General features: G+C 32.8%; 2 protein-coding genes across 2 annotated transcripts; both read left to right on the top strand.

The window, feature by feature from the left end:
- Positions 1-3,754: 3,754 nt before the first annotated feature.
- LOC132316440 (methylesterase 10-like) lies at positions 3,755-6,171 on the top strand. The gene is made up of 3 exons (XM_059814915.1): positions 3,755-3,931; positions 5,671-5,796; positions 5,893-6,171. The coding sequence occupies exons 1-3, from the start codon at positions 3,755-3,757 to the stop codon at positions 6,169-6,171; spliced, it is 582 nt and encodes a 193-aa protein (XP_059670898.1).
- A 9,707-nt stretch (positions 6,172-15,878) lies between these two features.
- LOC132316439 (probable esterase PIR7A) lies at positions 15,879-16,985 on the top strand. Its single transcript, XM_059814914.1, has 3 exons — positions 15,879-16,244; positions 16,477-16,608; positions 16,707-16,985. The coding sequence occupies exons 1-3, from the start codon at positions 15,879-15,881 to the stop codon at positions 16,983-16,985; spliced, it is 777 nt and encodes a 258-aa protein (XP_059670897.1).
- Positions 16,986-20,846: the final 3,861 nt, after the last annotated feature.

The raw sequence follows: 20,846 nt of genomic DNA, 5'->3' as shown, positions 1-20,846 counted from the left end.
TTCTTACTTACCAAAAAACAAAAAAGTTTCTTACTTGCTATGGTTGTTCATTGAATTAGTAATTTAGTATCAAGACGAAGCTAATTCTCTTTGAATTTAAAAGGAGAAAATTATTTGTCTATGCATCTGAAAATCTAAATTTTCTTTATACTGTTATTAAGTTAGTAAAAGGAGAATAATTAAATCAAATTTTCTATTGATTTATATAAATGCTTAAAAATATAAAGATATAATCAAGGATTTGGCTTAAGTGGGTAAGTCCCTTGGTGTTGGTGCCTTAGAAAAATATAAATATATTTTTTTTATTTTTAAAAAAATAAATACCTATAATTCTCTTAAGGGTATTATGGGATTTTTTTAAAAAAAATGGTCAAAATTGTCAACGAGGGAGCAATTTGTACAACTTTTCAAAGTACATGAATTTATACATTTTTTTAAAAAGTCGGGATGTTTCTTGTACTTTACCTTTCTAAACTTAACGTTTATACCCAATTCATTTAAATTCCTTTGGTCCACAATTTTTTTTTAGTCTCCGAATGCTTCCAGGCAATTTGCCTCAACAGTTTCAGTTTGGTCCACAATTGATTGCAACTATACTTTTTAACGTACGTAGCTTTTTGTCAATGAAGGTTAGGTTCGATTTCTGGCAATTGACCTTGATGTCATTGAAGGTTAGGTTCGATTTCTGGCAATTTCAAGCGAAGACATCCATAACAACAGCTAGCTTTTTGTTTTTCTTGATGTCAACTATTCATGGGTGGCAATTTGTAGGTCATAATTGTGTCGTGTCCATCTAAGTGTGTTTGCAGGGTAGGAATGGCAATTTGTGTTTGCAGATCATAATCATGTTGTGCACATTAAGCTAACACAAGTCAACCGAACACGATTTGTTTAATAATAATGTCATGGACCTTCAACACTAACATGACATGTTGCTTAAATGGATTACACGTGTTAGCCTATTTACCAATACAACCAAATTATTAGTCAGTAGTCCACAAAATAATAAATTAAAAGACAAACCCGAATATTCAAAGAAAGATGAAAAACATCGATAAAACACCCCCTAGTTAAGTTAATTGCTTGACTATAAATGTTTAAACAAGTCTAATCACTTAAAAATCATACTAAAAGAACTAGCACTTAAGGAGGAAATGCATTTGTTTGGATTTACGTGGAAATGGCCTAATTGTCAATAGTTAAACGAGATTAAACGGATTAGATTTGTTGTTTAAGGTGTATGTGTATGATATACTATATTATCATTATTTAAAAGAATCGGCACTTAAGGAGTAATATATTTGTAGGTTAAAATCATAAAACCCTACTATTTTTAAATTTTGATCATAAAACCCCAACCTATTTTAAAAAACTCATATACTTTTAAAAATTGATCACACTGCCCAATATTCGTGTCCGACTCATTAACCGGGCTATGAAATAACAAATTTAACCTCACAATTTAATGTTAAATTAAAAAATAATAATAATTTCTTAAAATTATAAAAATACCGTTTAATCTTCTTCTTCACCCACTTTCTCTCACTCAAACATAATTTTTGTAATTTTAAAGGGTGTTTTTGTATTTTTTTTTTCTTTTAAAATTTAGTTTTTAATTTAACATTAAATAGTAAGGTTAATTTTTGTCATTTCATAGCCCGGTTAATGGGTTGAATACAAATATTAGAGCAATGTGATCACTTTTTAAAAGTGTAAGAGTTTTCTGAAACAGGTTAGGATTTTATGATAAAAATTTGAAAGTAATAAGGGTTTTATGATTTTAACCTTATATTTATATATAATTTAATGTTATAAATAAATAAATAAATATATATATATATATATATATATATATATATATAATACTGTGATAATAATATTATATATCATATACAATTATAAACTAATATAATAAACTATATATAAAATGAACCTAATAATAGGCCGATGCTAGAATTTAATTCTATGTCTTTAGGATATATTCGTTCCGCTATGGTGTTGACGGACTTTGTAGCGTCTGTATCCTAGGATACAACAAATTTTCTTTCTTATGTAATAGCACTGCAAACAAAAGAAATGGGCGAACGGCTCAGTATAGTACTCTCTCTCTGAACAAGACTCAAACTGACATACTAACACTATGTGTATGCAAAGAAAGAGGAAAACTCAGAACTAGAGAGAAAATTTCTAAGTTTTGGTGTGACTTGCAAATGACCAAAGGGGTATTTATAGGCATGCATGTGCATTTTTGGTTGACCCGAACCACCACTGGACACAATAGTTCAGCCCGAACCATCACCAAAACACCTATTCATGTTGGGATGCACTGGTTCACACCAGGTGCAACCTTGGATGCACTTCGGATCAGACATAACCATTCGCTAAACCTACCAGAATAAGCCCAGCTCAATAAAATTAAATTAAGCCCAAACGCCAAGGTCCAGTTCAAAAATTATGTTTAATAAAAAATTATCCAGATTTTACAACTAAACCTATGGTTGAACCATGTCGGGCGGGGTGCGCGTTTGTGTGATAAATGGTTTAGACCCAAACTTGCCTAGGTCCTCTTATCTTAAAAACTTGGGTGCCCTTGAGTTAAAACCCAAATTACAAACTTGGGCTATATATACTCTTATTAGTTTCACTTTTTATTCAATGATGGACAACCAATTCCCACATTTTGCATACTTGTGTAAGCTTATCAAAATACTATACTTTTGAGCTAATTTCTTATTCACCCGGAAACAGATTTTAGAAAGTAAATATACCACATTTATTTCCTTGCAGAGAGGAAAGTATTTGTCTATAGATCCGCAAAAAATTCTTAGCGAGTGCTATTCAAGATTTCGCGTAAAGTTTCTGATTTGTTTACTCCTTTTCTAACAAAATTCCTTAACCATACTTTGACATGATTCATTAATAGAGTTAATCGTATCAATTTATTTACGACCTGATTAAAATTTATTTAAACTTGTTTATCTCGTGTCGTGTTCAAATTATATTAGCAAGTAGTGTCACTTGTCACCTAAATAGGGTTGCTCAAGTCTCCAACCGGGGAGAGAGAGAGAGATAGAGAGAGAGAGAGATGAGGGACGGGTGGCTGAGGAGAAGTGAGAGAGTGAGGGGATAAGAATCAATCTTATATCACTTTGAAAATCATTAAGAAATATGCATGTATATGGACTTCTATATTTCCGAGAAGGATTATTGAGTTATTGACTACTTAATGAGTCTTATCTATTTTTTAGAACTTGGACGTGCATGTATCCGTCCAATTCCGATCTATTTACGTGGCGTTGTACAAGTAAATAGATCTTGGTCACGTATCCGTCATAGGTAAAACGTAAGATTGTTGCCCACGTATCCGTCATAGGTAAAACGTAAGATGGTTGTCCTCAGTATATATAAATCTTGGTCACTGAAAAGCAAAACAAATATTTTTAGTGAGACAATGCATTCAATTCCGATCTTCGTCTTACTATTCGCAGTATTCTTGCTCAACCCAACCTGTATATTAGAGTGCGGTGCGGAGGTGAGAGGAGCGGAACGGCCAATAGAACGAGAATTGGAGAGTACTAGGCAGCACTTCGTTCTAGTTCATGGGTCTAACCTTGGAGCATGGTCCTGGTACAAGCTTATAACCCTACTCAAATCCGCGGGTCACAACGTTACAGCCTTGGATCTGGCCGCAAGTGGGAGGGACCCGAGGTGATTCGAGGAGGTCGCCTCCTTTTTTGAGTATGCGCAACCAATGATGAACTTCATGGCCTCCCTGCCTAATGGGGAGAAGGTGGTCCTAGTTGGTCACAGTTATGGTGGCTCTTCCATTTCTCAAGCCATGGAGTGCTTCCCGGAGAAAATCTCCGTTGCAGTTTACCTCACCGCCTTCATGCCCAATTACAGTGCTCCACCAGCTACCCTTTTACAACAAGTAAGAAAATCTCTATTAGCTTAAAATTTCTGAACATAATTGTAACATGAAAATGTATGCAATTTATTGAGAATTGTATCTCAAAATTTAGATATTGTTGGTTTTTCATTTTAAAGTCAGTATTTTGTTTAGGAAATTGTACCCTATAGCCTATAAATTAGTTTGATTCATAAGAGTTCGTCTATATATAAGTTTATTGTTAATGACTTGAGATTTACGAAAGGAATATATATATATATATATATATATATATATATATATACACTTTTTGATACTTATTCTATTCATATAAAATTATATGAATAATTCTTGTTTAAAAATTATTCCTTTTATCTTTAGAGATGTAAACTATCTAATAAAAATTAAAAATTTGAATGGAAGATTTTCTAATAGTATCTAATAAGTTTAATTTTCATTTTTATTTATTTTTATCCAATATTAAACATATTAATAAGAAAAATCTTAACAAAAGAAAATAATTACATTGAAATTAATACCAGATTTGTTAAAGGTAAATTGTGAAGTTTAAAGAATTGTCTTGTCATTTTTTATGTCTTCCAATACTTGGCCCATGGAGATGGTGTGATTGAAAAAAATAAGCTAGAGAAAAAGGTCGTAGAGAAGAAGAGTGTAAGAGATTTAGAAAGGGGAGACATTAAATAAATAAATAAATAAGATAGGAAGGGAGAAAAATATAGGTTTACAAAAAATAAAAATAAAAACAAACCGACAATACTTGCCTACTCACCGATGAGTAGGAAGTATATACTTACCCCTGATGTGGCGTAAAATAATGTGACAAGTGTCCCTAAATAGAAAAATTAAAAATTAAAAAATTTGAATACTTACCAGGTCAATCCAAATGGATGCAAATCAAATTCTTAATTAACTCTCCCTCTCTTTCTCTCTCTCAAACTATTACGCTTAAACCCTAATATGCTAATAGTGGAAGTTTTGACTTTTATCTTTTATGATTTAATGTGTAATCCTTATATATATTTATCAATTATTTTGATCTAAAGTACACCAAATTACATAAAATCTGGTTCACATGGTTTGATACAGAATAGATTGTTATTAACTACATTTATAGTTATTCTTTCTATTCATCATTCAAAGCTTTGTTTGTATCTTGTAATATTATTTTATTTAAGAATTTTAGCTTAATTTTTTATTTATTTATTTATTTTTCAACAAGATCCCCTTCTCATTTACTCACTAGACAAAAAGAGTAACGTGAGTGTAGAGAAGAGAGTTAGATTTGGATCATATTGGGTTTAATCAGGATAACCTCCCAAATCTTTTAATTTTTTTTATTTTATATTGTAGGGACACGTGTTTCACTAATTTTGCATCACATCAAAGTAAGTATATATATATTTCCTACTCACCGGTGAGAAGGTAAGTATTGTCCAAAATATAATACACTGGTGGAAAAGATTAAGGGATTGGAAAAAAAAAAGAGAAAAGAATTAATAATCATTTTTCAGGTTATTATAATTAATTAATGTTAAATCTTATTAAAAAAAAAGCATATTTTACAAAATTTATAGCGGATTAATTGTTAAAACATGTCAAATCTTATATCTATTTTGTTTATTATTGAATCTCTATAAAATTGCTTGACTTTTCGAAAGAAAGAAAAAAAAAAAAAATCTCTATGCATATGTTAACACATTTCTTTCCTTTTTTATTTTTATTTTTAAATTTTTTTCCATGGCTTCTGTTTTGGAGAACAGTCTCAAAGCGCGATCTCGTCTTTCTTGGATTCCGAAATTGTATATGATTCGAATAATCTGCATGTTTCCCTACTCTTTGGTCCAAAATTCCTTATAACTAATGTTTATAATGACTCCCCAAGAAAGGTGAGGTTTGAACTCGAGCAATTTCATGCTAATAAATCCCTAAAAGTAGCTATCTCTAGTTTTTCTTGATACCTATTCATGTATCTTTGCATGCAGGACCAGGAATTAGCTAAAACTTTGGTGAGGCGAGCTGGGATTTACTTGAATGACTTGAGCAAGCCTCTGCTGACAAAGAATAAATACGGGTCGGTCACTCGGGTTTTTATAATAAGTGGAGATGATCTAACTCTTACAGTGGATTTCCAGAAATATATGATTGAGAATAACCCTCCTAAAGAAGTGAAGTTCATAGCTGGATCTGATCATATGGTCATGACTTGGAAACCCGTACAACTTTACCTCATTTTACAGCAGATTGCTTACAAATATGGCTGAATGGGTTGTGCTTCATTAAGTCGCATGCACAGATAGCCTAAATAAAAGGTAATGAAATAAAGTTATGAAATAAGTCGAAAAGGTCAGACAAAATAGTTCGCTGTTCCATCATGTGTTCTCTTTGATTTTCACGAAATATATATAATGTGGAATATTTTAATGCAATGTAACCGAATTGCAGAAAAATATATAATGTGAAATATTTTAATGCTACCTGAGATTGAGCATGTGAGTGTGTTTTTTAATCTTAAATTTATAAATCTTATTTAGATAAGAACAACAAAAAGGTCCTTACTTGCCATCTTTGCATTTTACAATGTAACGGAATGTATGTGCCCTATGCCTAAATTCAGCTGACGATCTTGAACACCTCTTTCACCGGTGTGCCTATACAAGGGTGATATGGAATGTGGTATACAACAAAAATATGGCTTCTACACTAATCCGAGCTCATGGAAGGATTTCCAGGTATGGGAATCCTCAAATTGGAAGCGGAAACTGAAAAGGAGCAGAGTAATGACATGGAAACTTGCCTCGGCAGGTTATGAGTATCATGTGTGGAGAGAGGAACAAACGAATTTTCAGAAACACATCCTTATTAAACCCTTAATTTGGCATGGCAATTTCGGAATTATAAAATAGTACTTAACCCATTATCATTTTTCTCCCAATCTTCTCATTTTTAGGATATGATAAAAAGGATATGGAGGAATAGCTATCTCTTCCAATTCTTTCATTTATTTCATTTTAAACAATCCAAACACAATTTATATTATCATTTTCTTTCTTTTTTGTCACTATCCCTCCAAATCCCTCAATCCAAACCGAACCTGATGGTTGGAATGGCATTTTGTCTTGAAATTCAGAGACAGAATATGAGAATCAAAACTCAATTCGATATTATTCATGATGGCTTTACATTCAATTTATAGAATAATACCTAGCTAAAATAGGTAACTAATTATACAATAATCGGGAAACAAATTACCTACCAATTAGCCCTAAATCAAGGAGTAAATAATTCAATTTACAGCTGTATAATCCTGAATTACCAGAGGTAAAATCTCAACACTCCTCCTCAAGTTGGTGCATGTCACACATGCCCAACTTGTCTAAATTTTTTGAAAACACTTGAGTTGAGATTGTTTTGGTGAGAATGTCGGCTAGTTGATCTTCAGATCGAATCTTAGGCAACTCCACAATTTTTCCATCCAACTTCTCCTTAATGAAGAATCTGTCTATTTCGACATGCATCGTACGATCATGTTGAATTGGATTATGGGCAATATCACATGTTGCTTTATTGTCATAATATAATTGAATCGGTTGCCTCGGTAGATAACCCAAATCCCGCAAGAGAAGTCTTAACCACAAAGTTTCACAAAGTCCAAGCGCTATACCTCTGAATTCAGCTTCTGCACTTGAGCGAGCAACAACATTTTGTTTATTGCTTCTCCATGTAACAAGATTACCACCTACAAAAGTGAAGTAACCAGAAGTAGATCGCCTATCATCTATAGCTCCAGCCCAGTCAGCATCAGTATATGCATCTATGTTTTGATAACCAGTATTTTTAGTGAACAAAATTTCCTTTCCAGGAACAGATTTCAGATACCTCAAAAGGCGCATAACTGCATTCATATGTTGCTCTCCAGGATCATGCATAAACTAGCTAACAATGCTCAATGCATAAGCTAGATTTGGTCTCGTGTGTGCTATATAAGTACATCAATATCCCTACAAGTCTTTGGTATCTTCCTTTATTAGCAGGTACTTGGTTGGACTCAACACATAACTTCAGTCCTTCTTCCATTGGTGTCTCAGCTGGTTGACATACTATCATGCCAGTCTCTTGTAATAGATCTAAGGTATATTTTCTTTGAGATAAAAAGATTCCTTTATTAGATCGAGACACTCCGATCCCAAGAAAATATCTCAAAGGACCTAGATCTTTCATTTCGAATTTATTGGACAAGTACTTCTTGAGAGCCTTCATTTCTTCAGGATCATTCCCTGTAACCACTATGTCATCTACATATATAATGAATGCAGTGATCTTACCCTGTTATTTATTCAGGAATAATGTGTGGTCTGAATTGCTCTGATGGTAGCCAAAGGCTATCATTGACTTTGTGAATCTTCCAAACCATGCTCTCGGAGATTGTTTCAACCCATATAACGATTTCTTTAACCTGTAGACCTTTCAACTATACTTTTCGGGTATCATGCATCCTAGTGGGAGATCCATGTAGACTTCTTCAGATAATTCACCATACAGAAAGACATTCTTTACATCGAATTGTTGCAATGGCCAATCCAAGTTCGAAGCTAAAGACAACAAGACCTGAACTGTGTTGATTTTGGTTACAAATGCGAACATCTCTATGTGATCGATTCAATAGGTTTGGGTGTAACCTTTTGCCACCAACCTTGCTTTAAAGCGTTCAACAGTGTAAATCCATCAGCTTTATACTTCACAGTGTAAATCCATCGACATCCTACTGGTTTCTTTCTTGGAGGAAGATCAATGAGTTCCCAAGTTTTATTTTTCTGTAAGGATTGCATTTCCTCTTTCATAGCTGCTTTCCACTTAGGATCAGCTAAGGCTTCCTGCACACTGTTAGGAATAAATACAGTAGATAATTGATGTACAAATGACAAATTTGATTCTGACAAACAATGGTTCGACACATAATGACTCATGGGATATTTTACTTTACTAGAAAGTTCAGGTTCATATGTGGGTTTGGGAATACCTCTAGTGTGACGCTGTGGTAATTGTTTTCGGAGTGGCTCAGACACTAAATCAGGAACATCCTAAACAGGCGATTGGTTTGATATATCATTTGCGAGGGACTCAAACTCGAACGATAGTGGGGTTGGCACCATACTTTCCATTTATGGGCGTTCATCACCACTTTGATCCAAACTTATACCACTCGAATCCAATTCACCCGATTCTTGATTGGCTGGTTCAACTTGTGAGTCATCACCACTTGTAATGCCCCTAATTTCAAAAGGATAGTATCGGTATTGTTTTAATTATTTTAATTTCATTTTAATTATTTATTTGTTTTCTTGGCTAATTGTTTACTTGTTTAATTGGTTTAATTATTTATGTGTTAATTGAATTATTTGTTTAAATAAAATTGTGTGCTAAAACGTGTATTTGATTTCTTTATTTAAATAAAAATTGTATGTGATGATGTGTTTTTGTTTAGGAATTCAATTGTTTTGTTTTACTTTTATTTTTATATATTTTTTAAGGAATTGGATATGGATAGTAGTAATGGACCAATTAATTGGGCCTTATGGATTCCTTGGATAAAGGGTTTAACGGGTACGGATAATTACCCATAGATAGTTGTATATGTATATATAATAAATAAATAAATATATACGTATAAGGAAAGTCCTTTAGTAATAATCTGACATATATTTATATACTATATATAAAAAGAATAAAATATATTTTAGTTACCTTTTTAGTATTTAAATTTTATTTTGTTTTATTTTATTAGTTTGACTTGGATTGGGAAAAGGATTAGGGTTATTTTAGTTGCCTATAAATATATAACTATAGGGTTGTAAAAGGGGTTAGAAAATAAATCACGAAGTATATTTTAGAGAGAGAAAGAAGAATGTAGAAGAAAGAGAAAAAGGAAGAAGGAGGTTAGGGTTTTTATCAAATCCCTAAAGGCAAGTTTTAATTATTCTCTTCTCCTTTGATTCATACTCTATGTATGCTAGATTAATTCTAGATTCTTTAAATAAATTAATTGGATCTAATTACATAGATTTATTTTGAAATTTCAGTTCATGGGTTTTAATAATGGGTTTTAATTATTATTCTTTTGCCTACACTGTTGGTGGCCTTGGGTTTAATTTAATTTAATTTTTTTTTTCATGACTTATGTTAGCATGAATTAAATTTGGTTTTAATTTTATTTATTTTATTTTTCCATGCATTAATTTGTATGCATGTGAGTAAAGTCAAAATTAGTATTTTTACAAGCTAGGCACGCCCAACGAGGCAAGCTAGAAAGTGGCATGAATCTAATTGTAGCAATTCATAAAACTAGGTTTGGAATTTGTTTTCTTTCATTGGGCACTCCGATCGAGGAAGTTATTAACAATTCCTTTAAAGAAAAAAAAAAACAGATTGTTATATAATGCCATGGTTGATATAATGATTGGAACTATTATGGATATAATAATTAATATAATGATTGGTATTATGATTAATATAAGGATTTATTTATTTTGTTCTGATTAAATAGTTTTTGCAATTAATATTTTTAATATTAATCTATTTAATGTTAGAATATTAAATTAATATTTGTTAGTTTTGATTGATGGATTTGAATTAAATATTTATTTAATTTAAATGGACTCATTAAGAATTGGTATGTATGATTTAAGTTTACATACTAAGTATGGAATTTAATTAATTTTAAAAGGATAAATTAATTAGATATTGTTGGATTAAATTATTTTAGTCACTCGCTGAGATTTAAATTAATTTAATCAGAACATGGAGATGTACAATTTAGTTGAGATGTATTTTAATTGTTTGTGATGTAAATTAAATGCATGCTACCTAGAATTGATCTTTTTGCTCAAGTAAATGCAAAGGATGTGTATATGATTAATATAATGTTTATATGTAAATATTATTTACATTATCCTTGGATTGGAAACTTCTATTTGGTTATGCTGTGGATTAAAGCACCATTATGGGATGGGGGCATATTTGGGATGGACTAACTTAAGAGTTAAGTCCTACCTATTTTTTAATAAGGGAACGGATTAACCACAGTGTTAAGTCCTACTTATTCGTGTCAGGTCAACGGAATAGTTGGATTACATATTATTACAATAATATTTGGATAGTTTTTTTTTATGGTTGGAGTGGACGGATTTTATATATATAATTATACGCCATGATATGAGCTTAAGTCTCAGGATTAGTGGTATATTGCCAGGGATGTGTAACTAGATATGGTGTAGTTGTGTACCCTGGTAGGTCTAGGTACTCATGCCCACTATATGTGCGTTTTGCATGTTACCTACTATTCAGGTTGAGATAACTCTATAGTCTAGTGAGGTTCCTTTAGTGTGTATATATCTATATATGGACTATTTAGTTTTTGTTGAATTAATTATGATGTGTATGTGTATCGGGTCTCTGTTTGGGATGTAGTAGATTAGAACTTGTTTGTGGGCCTGACCCACCATTATTTTTCAGGTGTTCGTCAGTTCCAGTCTTAGAGATTGTTCGTGCGGAGCAGCGATAGTCATTCACTCTTTCGACTCTACGTAGGACTCTTCTCCATATTTTACTTATTGAATTTATTTCAGTTCAGTTATTTTAGTTAGATATTATTAGGGGTCCACAGTATGGATTCCCGAGTTGTAGTTTAATTAACTACTGGTATCAGAGGATTGAAGGATTCTATTATGGGATTTTTAATTATTATTTATTTGAGGATTTTAAAATAAGGATTTATTATTTAGTTCTCTTCAGCTTATTATTTATTTATTTCTTTTTTATTCTTCTTGTTTAAATATTAATTGTTTGATATCCCTTGTATTCTGTGCTCGGATTTGATCACCATTAGCTCTAGAATCAAAGGGTATCACAGTTGGTATCAGAGCACTCCAGGTTCAAGTGTCTCTAAGGATCTATTGTTCTAAGACTTCCGCGTAACGTATTCTTTTATTTAGAGCCTAAGTTTAGGATTGATTGTTTTCTTTTACGGTCCACTTAAATCGTACTGATGTCTATGCTTCTATGTTAACAGCATAGTTAACACTAGAAGAAGACGGGACAATCAAAGAAACAAGCAGCGAAGAGGAGCGGCACGTAGGCAGTAGGATTTCCTACGGCGTCAGCAAATGGAGGAAGAACAACAACTGCTTGGGTTTCTGGAAGAAGATGGTCAGTGGAACAATAAGCAAGAGGAAGTACAGTAGACTACTCAAGAGTCTCAAGATCGGGGCTACAATCAGGGCAGGGATCCAGAGTTTCCTCCCCATATAAATGATCTCATTGCTCGGGCTATAGAAGCAGGTATAACAACTGCACTTCGTAATCAGCCATAGTTTCAGTAAGCACCTATACCAACACCAGTGGTTCAGACTGATCCTTGGGAAAAGGTTAGGAGTTCTTTCACAAAAGGAAGCCCACCTGAGTTTTCAGGCTCCACCGATGCGAAAGTAGCTCACCAGTGGAAGAAGGACGTCGAGCAATATCTTCGAATGGTTAAGTGCACAGAGGTTCAGAAACAGATGCTTGTTACTTTCAAGCTTGTCGAGGATGCACTCCAGTGGTGGGAGTCAATTACTTCTGCGGAGGAGAGGACTTTATTGACTTATGATCAGTTCAGTGCTCGCTTCGATGAGAAGTACTTTCCATATGCAGTCCGGACAGCTATGAAGATAGAGTTCCCATTACCTGAATAGTATCTGTGAACTATGTATGAACAGTATCTATACACAATACACGAACCCAAGCTCTGATACTAGTTTGTTATGAAAAAAAGGATCGAATATGAGTTTATGAGAACAAAGAGAAAAATAATGACAAGAAATTAAAATGGCACACACAAATGAAACAAGGATTTACGTGGTTCGGATATGCCTATATCCATGGGGAGAAGACAGAACAATATTTCACTATGGAAAAAAAGAGATACAAGGCAAAATGGCTCACACCCAAAACACAATTACACCCAAACTCTCTCACCCACTAACTGATATTACAAACTCACTCAATTGATTTGGGATGCTTCAACACCATGGAGGGCAAGGCTATTTATAACCAAAATGGGACACCAAAATGAGGCTACTTGGTGACCACTCAAAAGACTTGCTGGGCACACATTCTTGGAGGCCAAGAATAAAACTTAATGAACACATATACTTGGAGGCCAAGAAGATGATGTCATGGGTGATGCAAGCCTCAAATTGAGCCACATGTTCAACAATAAGCTTGTATATAATAAAAAGAGAAAAGAATGTACTAAGAGGTCCAAAAAGGACACAACAACAAACTGCAAGAGGCAGGAGTAGAACACAAAATGCTTTACATCATAAGCCTGAGCAAGTAAATGGGAACCATGAACCACAACAAGAAAACAACTTTAACTAGGCGATGAGCCAGGTCTGGTCACCTGCATTGGAGTAGCCCTTTGGATAGAGATTTTGTAGGTCATCGAAGGATAAAACTTGACTAAGGTCTGAACCACTTCTTAGGGTGATAGATGCAAGTCTTGCTCAAATGGAAGATTTAATCGATCTGAGTAACGATGTGATGTGGGGAACAAGACTTGTTTATGAATGCTCTAAAATTTCTTTCCATCCAAAGAAAATAGTCAGTAACAGATAGCAATAACTATGTACAATGAATGTGGATGGAAGCCGGTGAGTGGAGCACCAAGCAATCAAATCAGATCATGAATTGGCATGAAAGGTGAACCCTGCAACTTCTTGGATAAACCTCCAAATGTGAGAGCTGTACTTGCAGTTGAAGAATAAGCGATCAATACTCTACTATGAGCTACTAAGGTAGTATGCATTTGTGTAATGCTTGTACGACATAGGTTTCGAGTCAAGTGTATAGCTTCTATTTCTAACTGTTAACCAGGCACTGGACCCATGTTTTGGAATATGATGCTTGAACCAAAGTAAATGATGCCATGGAAAAATGATTGAAGGAGGTGTAAAATTTCTCATGGTATGTGCCATTGAGAAGACCAAAGTAGAACTTGGTAACCATTCAATTGTATCCTGTGAATCAGTTGGTGGGGATATACTATAAAGCTGGGATAAGAAGTCTAGAGATTGGAATAATAAGAAAATTAGGCTAACATTGAGACTGATGTATTCAGTTGAAGAATTTTCAACTCACAAATCCCAAGCTGAGTGACAATTGGGCCATTAAGGAGCCAGAAGTCCAACCACATAGGTCAACTAAAGTTGAAAAGCTTAGGGTGAACGGTATTTTCTTTGATTTTTGCTCTTTATCTGTCATGAAATTAAATAAAGGATACATGTAACTGCATCACAGAAATACACACTAATACGCTGCAAGAAAAAAAAAAAAATAAATAAATATTTGCTTAGTTTGTCACTTAGAAAACGGTTCTCAATAAGTTCGAAAATAGAAAAATATTTTCAGATAATTATAGAAGACAATTATATGAAAACATGCCCTTTTATAACTAGATTTTTAGAAAATTAAACTAAGCTACTTTTTATACAATTTTCTGGTTTTTTTTATATATATAAAAAACAGAAAATTATTTTTCGGAATGACAAACTAAGCAGACCCTTAATTTTATGCTGTCGACTTTTTAGGGCAGGCATGCATTCCTAACGTAAAAAGTTACCTTTTTATAGTTTGTGTCGGCCTGTTGTAGAAAATAAAATTTTGCAATAGGCTCGGATGCCCTGTTCTACAAATTAAAATGGAAGAACCAGAAAGATGATTCCATTGGAAACTTCTTCGATTCTACTCATTCCAGTGTACTGCCATCACTTACTCTTCTCTGTTTTCTTCTCTTCCACATCATTATTTATTTATTATTATTATTACAATTATTTTAGTGCTATCTTATTTTATAGGGATTATTACATATACATGGACTTATGGATCCATATTTATCATTAAGTGGAGTCAAAATCATGAACTTTTGAGAAAATGAAGTTGATCAAAATGCTGATGTGGATATAAAAAAATAATGTTCGTTGTTCAAACTACTTTTACTATTTTCAAATATCACTTTTTGTGCACGGATATAATTAATAACTTTTTTGTGTAGACGAAGTGAGTGGTATCTGATGACATGGTCCATGCAAACAAACAAAAATAATAATAACAATAATAATAATAGTTGTACCTACATGCATAAAAATGCACAAAAGTGGTACATGATGATATGGTCCATGCAAACAAACAAAAATAATAATAGTAATAATTGTACCTACATGCATAAAAATGCACAAAAGTGATACATGAAATTAATAGTAAGAGTAGTTTGGACAAATGTATAGTATTTTTCCATTTTCAAATCAATACTTTGGCTAACTTTATTTTTTTAAAAACATCACGACTTCAACGTCATCAAATAATGAAATGGGTTACATAACACCATGTATTTGTAATAATCCCTTGCAAAAGCGTATATTACATTGAAACGGGTTATGAAAACTAAAGTAAAAATATAAAAAAGAATTTAGCGGTTAAAAGCAGAAAGTACCATTCGGCCTCTACATCCGTTGTGTATTTGAAAAATGCTTCTAAGAAGTGGGACTTGTCATGCCCTCTTCACGAGAAGAATGCTGGCTTCTAGCTCTTTATCAAGCGTTTTCCATGATGCTCAAAGAAATCTGAAAGAGAGATTGCCAAGTGTCAACTCCAGCTTATTTTGAGCCATTTTTTTCAAGCCCTAACATGCAAATTCATTCCAACTTCAAATATTTCTGTAACCGACTCTAGTAGATTGGCCAATGTCCCGCCCTCTATTTTATGGAGCGGTCTGAAGGAACATACAAATTTCGTTTCCTTACATGTTCCTCTCGAGACCTATAAATTATTAGATTGTCTTGAATCACGTGATTCAGTTCAATAATTTCTACTCAAAACATAGCATATAAAAATATAGGTCCCTAGTAAACAAAGCACACAACCAATAGAACAAGAAATGGAGAGTACTGGCAAGCACTTTGTTCTAGTTCACGGGTCTAACCTTGGAGCATGGTGCTGGTACAAGCTTGTCACCCTGCTCAAATCCGCTGGTCACCGTGTCACAGCCTTGGACCTTGCCGCAAATGGGGTGAACCCGAGGAGGCTCAATGAGGTCGCCTCATTTTTCGAGTATGTGCAACCATTGACGGACTTCATGGCCTCCCTGCCTCATGAGGAGAAGGTGGTCCTAGTTGGTCATAGTTTTGGTGGCCTTTGCATTTCTCTAGCCATGGAGCGCTTTCCCGAGAAGATCTTTGTTGCAGTTTTTCTCACTGCCTTAATGCCGAATTATAGAGATCCACCAGTTGCCCTCGTACAAGAAGTAAATCTCTATAAGGCTTAAATATTATTCACATAATTGAGTGCAAATAATTCTGTAAGGCCATATCTAGCGGTGAAAGTCTGAACTTTACCGACCTGTGCAGAGGGGACACTTTGCACGGTGTCAAGCCTTGGAAAATTCTTATATCCATATATTTCGTTTATTATTGAATTTGAGTTTTATTTTTCTCTCTTAATACATTTGGTTTTTTTGTGGATTTTGTTTTGATCAGTATTTCAAGAGGAGCTCACCAGACGTTTTCTTGGATTCCATAATTGTATATGATTCAAATAAACAGCCAGTATCTGTACTCTTTGGTCCACAATTGATTGCAACTAAGCTTTATAATGACTCTCCAACGAAGGTTAGGTTCGATCTCAAGCAATTTCATACGAATAAATCCATAAAAAGAGCTAGCTCTTGTTTTTCTTGATGTCTCTATTAATCTATCTTTGCATGCAGGACGCTGAATTAGATAAAATGTTGGTGAGGCCAACTGGATTTTACTTGAATGACTTGAGCAAGCCTCTGCTCACGGAAAATAAATACGGATCGGTCAGTCGGGTTTTTATAATAAGTGGAGATGATCAAATCATTCCAGTTGATTTCCAGAAATATATGATTCAGAATAGCCCTCCTAAAGATGTGAAGTTCATAGCTGGATCTGATCATATGGTCATGATTTCGAAACCCATAGAGCTTTACATCACTATGCAGCAGATTGCTTATAAATACAATTGAATGTGTGTTCCTGTGTTAGTTCTTTAGTAACTAAACCAGAAGCATAACAAGCGCATGTGTTATATAATTATATGGGCTGTGCATCATTAAGGATGCAAATCTCTGTCCTATCTTTAATTTTCACTAATTGAAAGTCATGAAAATAAAGAATATCTAGAAATATGTACCTGTATTAATGCAGAAATATATATAATCCAAAATATTTAATTATTTGGGAGATAATTGTTCCTATATATGTAATGAGTCAGGATCTCTTCGATGCAATAAGAGTATTATAATGCATTGGACGGTTAAACATCTACACATGATCACACATCCTATTCATGATCCTCAAAGAAGTCTGGAAGAGAGATTGCCAAGTCTCTGGTTCAGCTTTCACCCTACTCTGTTTATGTAACCACCTAAAACAATTGCATAAAATTAGTCATTTTCTAACACATTGTTGAGTTAATCAAACTCTGCAAGGTCCTGGATGGTATGATCCCTCTTCATTTAAAAGGGAGATTGAATGTTCGAACTCGGAGACAATATTGTGAGTCTGTGTGTCTTGAACTTCCCAAAAAATAAAAAATAAAAAATAAAAATAAAAGGAAAAAAAAATACTCTGCAAGCGAAAAAAGTGAGATATTAAAATTAGAAACCTAAATTGGAACTTGATGAATGTTAATTGCTTCATGGTTGCGTTGTAAATGTTAATAGCTCCTGCTTTGCACTTAATAAACTAATAATGGACTATGTAATAATTATTATTATTTTTTATTTTCTTAATTGGTAATCTCAAGGAGTTTCAACGCTGACAAGTAGAGGCCTGCAGCGCCTGGTCTGCTATCTAGCCCATTGATAAGTATGAAATTAATATCATTGGGCACCGTGTCTAGTTATAATGAAAAACCAAGTTGGACACACACATATTATGTTTAAAATAACTCTCTCGGTCCCCAAAAAAAAAAAAAAAAAAAAAAAAAAATTAACTAAATAAATAAATTTGTCCAAATTCTCATTTTTGCTATCCCAAAATGAAAGTCCCAATTGAAAAGTGAAAATACCCTCTCTTTTTTTTTTTTTTTTACCAATTTAATCTTGGCTTATAAAAAAGTAAACTATCACATTCATGTGTATTTAATATTTATCACATTCATGTGTATTTAATATAAATAAATTTTTTAATTTATTTATTACCAATGCAATGAAGATATATTAAAAATCATGCTCTTTAAAAAGTCAGGTTCACAAATGAACATTCTTTGCAAATGCCTTGATGCCTCTTGTAGAATTTAGGGTGTCATGTTTTGACTCTCTATATCTACTAATCTAATTTCTAACACTTTTTTTAAAAAAAATAAATAAATAAACATTCTTTATAGAACGAGGAGTAATGAGGTGGTCGGAATTACATCATGTTTAAGATGTTATAGTAGTAAAGTCAAACACTTTAAAATCTTCATAAATATACAATGAATTAAATGAAATAAATTTGAAAATACTTGCTCCCTCCAAAAATAAATAAATAAATAAAGTCTAATTTTCTATTTTTGGTTGTGTTAAAATAAATGTCCAGTTTTTTCTATTTTTGGAAAATGTGTGAGTATAACTCTACCATCTACATAGTTATAAATTCGACTTTTCTATATATGAATATCGTAGTACCAGGAACCCAAAATCAATTTGTTGGTAACTATTGAGACTATGCCTTCAATTCCATTCTTCCTCTTCCTAGTTACAGTATTCTTGCTCAACCAACATGCACTACTTTAGAGTGCCGTGCGGAGACGATTGGGCAGGAAAGACCAATAGAACAAGATTTGGAGAGTTCTAGAAAGCACTTTGTTCTAGATTTGACCTTAGTATGCTCTTCAACATAGTTGAATTTGAAAGTAATTGGAGGTGTTTTGAAAATTAGTAATTATTAATTAACTTGATTAAATAATTTGCCCCGAGTGCACTATTTACTCCATTTGAATTACGACTTGATATTCTTGATCTACATGCCATATAGCTTCACATATATTTGATTTAGAATATTCGGTAAGGTTTTGAAACCTTTCTTTTAATTAATTTCCTTGTTTAAGATTTAATCCCCATGGTGATATACAACTTGGAATTGAATTGTGGCATGCTAGAAAATTAGGCTTTGGTATGGTTGTTCACATGTATTAAATTGGGATTAATTGCATGAGAATTGCAACTTTTATTTTATATTTAACTTTAGTGAAAGTTTAATTCACATGGTCGTAAATTGAATTAAATAAACTTGTAATGTGATATTACATTAGTTCTTGGCATGTTCTCTAAGATATGTTAAATTGAGAGTATTTGCTTAAATTTAAAAATCTAGAAATTTTAATTAAAAGAATTAATTAAAATCTATTTTATGGTCCCATTAACTTAATTAAGATTTTAACTTGATATTTGTATTGGCCATGATTTATTTACTAATATATATTGATTGTGGACCATTTGAAGTTGCTTTAGAACCTTGGTAATTAAATTAGCATGATTTAATTAGAGTTCTACTTTGTTGTTCTAATAACCTAATTAAGTTTTAGAATGGATATAGGTAATGACCATGCCATGTTCTTTAATATGTATTAATTTGAGGTTATTTGGAATTGAATTAGAATCTAGGGAATTTAATTATTTTTATTTAATTAAATTCTATCTAATTGAGCCATGGATTTAATTGTGTTTGAAAGTCATTTCTATATCAAAATCCTAGACATGGACTTGTTGTATATTCATTTAGTTATGTTTTGAGCATTGGATAACATAGTTGCTATGTTTATACTCATGAGAATATGTTTTCCTTATTGAATATATTGTTATCTTGTGTAATGATTTGCACATTTTGTATTTATCATCTTTCATGCATAGCGTGTAACGAATCGCACACTGAAGATTCGACATTCATCATATCATATTAGTTGTAGACTTAGAGCATGTATTATATAGGTTTCCAAATTTGGTTGTGCATAGTAGATAGTTGATTATCTTATATATACATGCTGATATATATGTTGTTGCACAATTTATTGATTTTGGAAACTTAGGGATGTCGTTGTTTGGCTACGGCTAGGACGTGGTTCTAGTACGAGGGATAGTCCCTCTATATAATCTAGTGCACATATAGGGAGGTTACCCATGGGCTTGTAACCCTAAAGTAACCACATTGTCAGTTTGATCCGGCGTGACGTCCAAGTATCCACTTTATTTGATTTCGCATTTCATTTCAAGTTGATAACTAGATGATGTTATGACTTGTTGTTTCTTACTTGTTTTCTCGTTTTAAGTTTCAGGATGTTTACTTTGAGAAACCATGCTTTAAACGTTGTATTAAAAGTTCTAATGTTGGTTAGATGGCATCAATATTATGATTTATGTTTTGATGTTCTAATGTAGTTTAGGAATGTTCCTATAGATTCAATTGGAACATAGACGTTAGGTGGCATGACCCACTTCTGTTGTCTTCGTGCTTTAGATTTCAAGCTGATAACTTTAAGAATTTGTATTTTGTTGCCTTGTATAACATGTTTTTATGTGGCTAGATTGCATTGAAATTGTAATTTGTGTTTTGATTGTTCAACATGGTCTAGGATGATTCCTTAGACTTATTTAGAACATAAAGGTTAGGTGGCATGATCACTTTAGTTGTTTCTATATTCTAGATTGCAAGTTGATACCTTTATGAACCTTTATCTTGTTGTTTTGTATAACATGCTTCCATATTGTTTGAATTGTATAGATGATGCGATTTATGCTAGAAATGATCTAAGATAACTTAGGATGATCCTTGAGTCTAATCTTTGACATAGACGTTAGGTGACATGATCCCTTTTTGAAATGATTCATGTTGTCTAAAAATCT

Source organism: Cornus florida, unplaced genomic scaffold, assembly GCF_030987335.1.
Source record: "Cornus florida cultivar Cherokee Brave unplaced genomic scaffold, ASM3098733v1 CherokeeBrave_3.0.0_Hap2_Chr07, whole genome shotgun sequence".
NCBI classification, from domain to species: Eukaryota; Viridiplantae; Streptophyta; class Magnoliopsida; order Cornales; family Cornaceae; genus Cornus; species Cornus florida.
The sequence above is the reverse complement of the archived record's forward strand: the minus strand, read 5'-3'. Positions and strand labels throughout refer to the sequence as shown.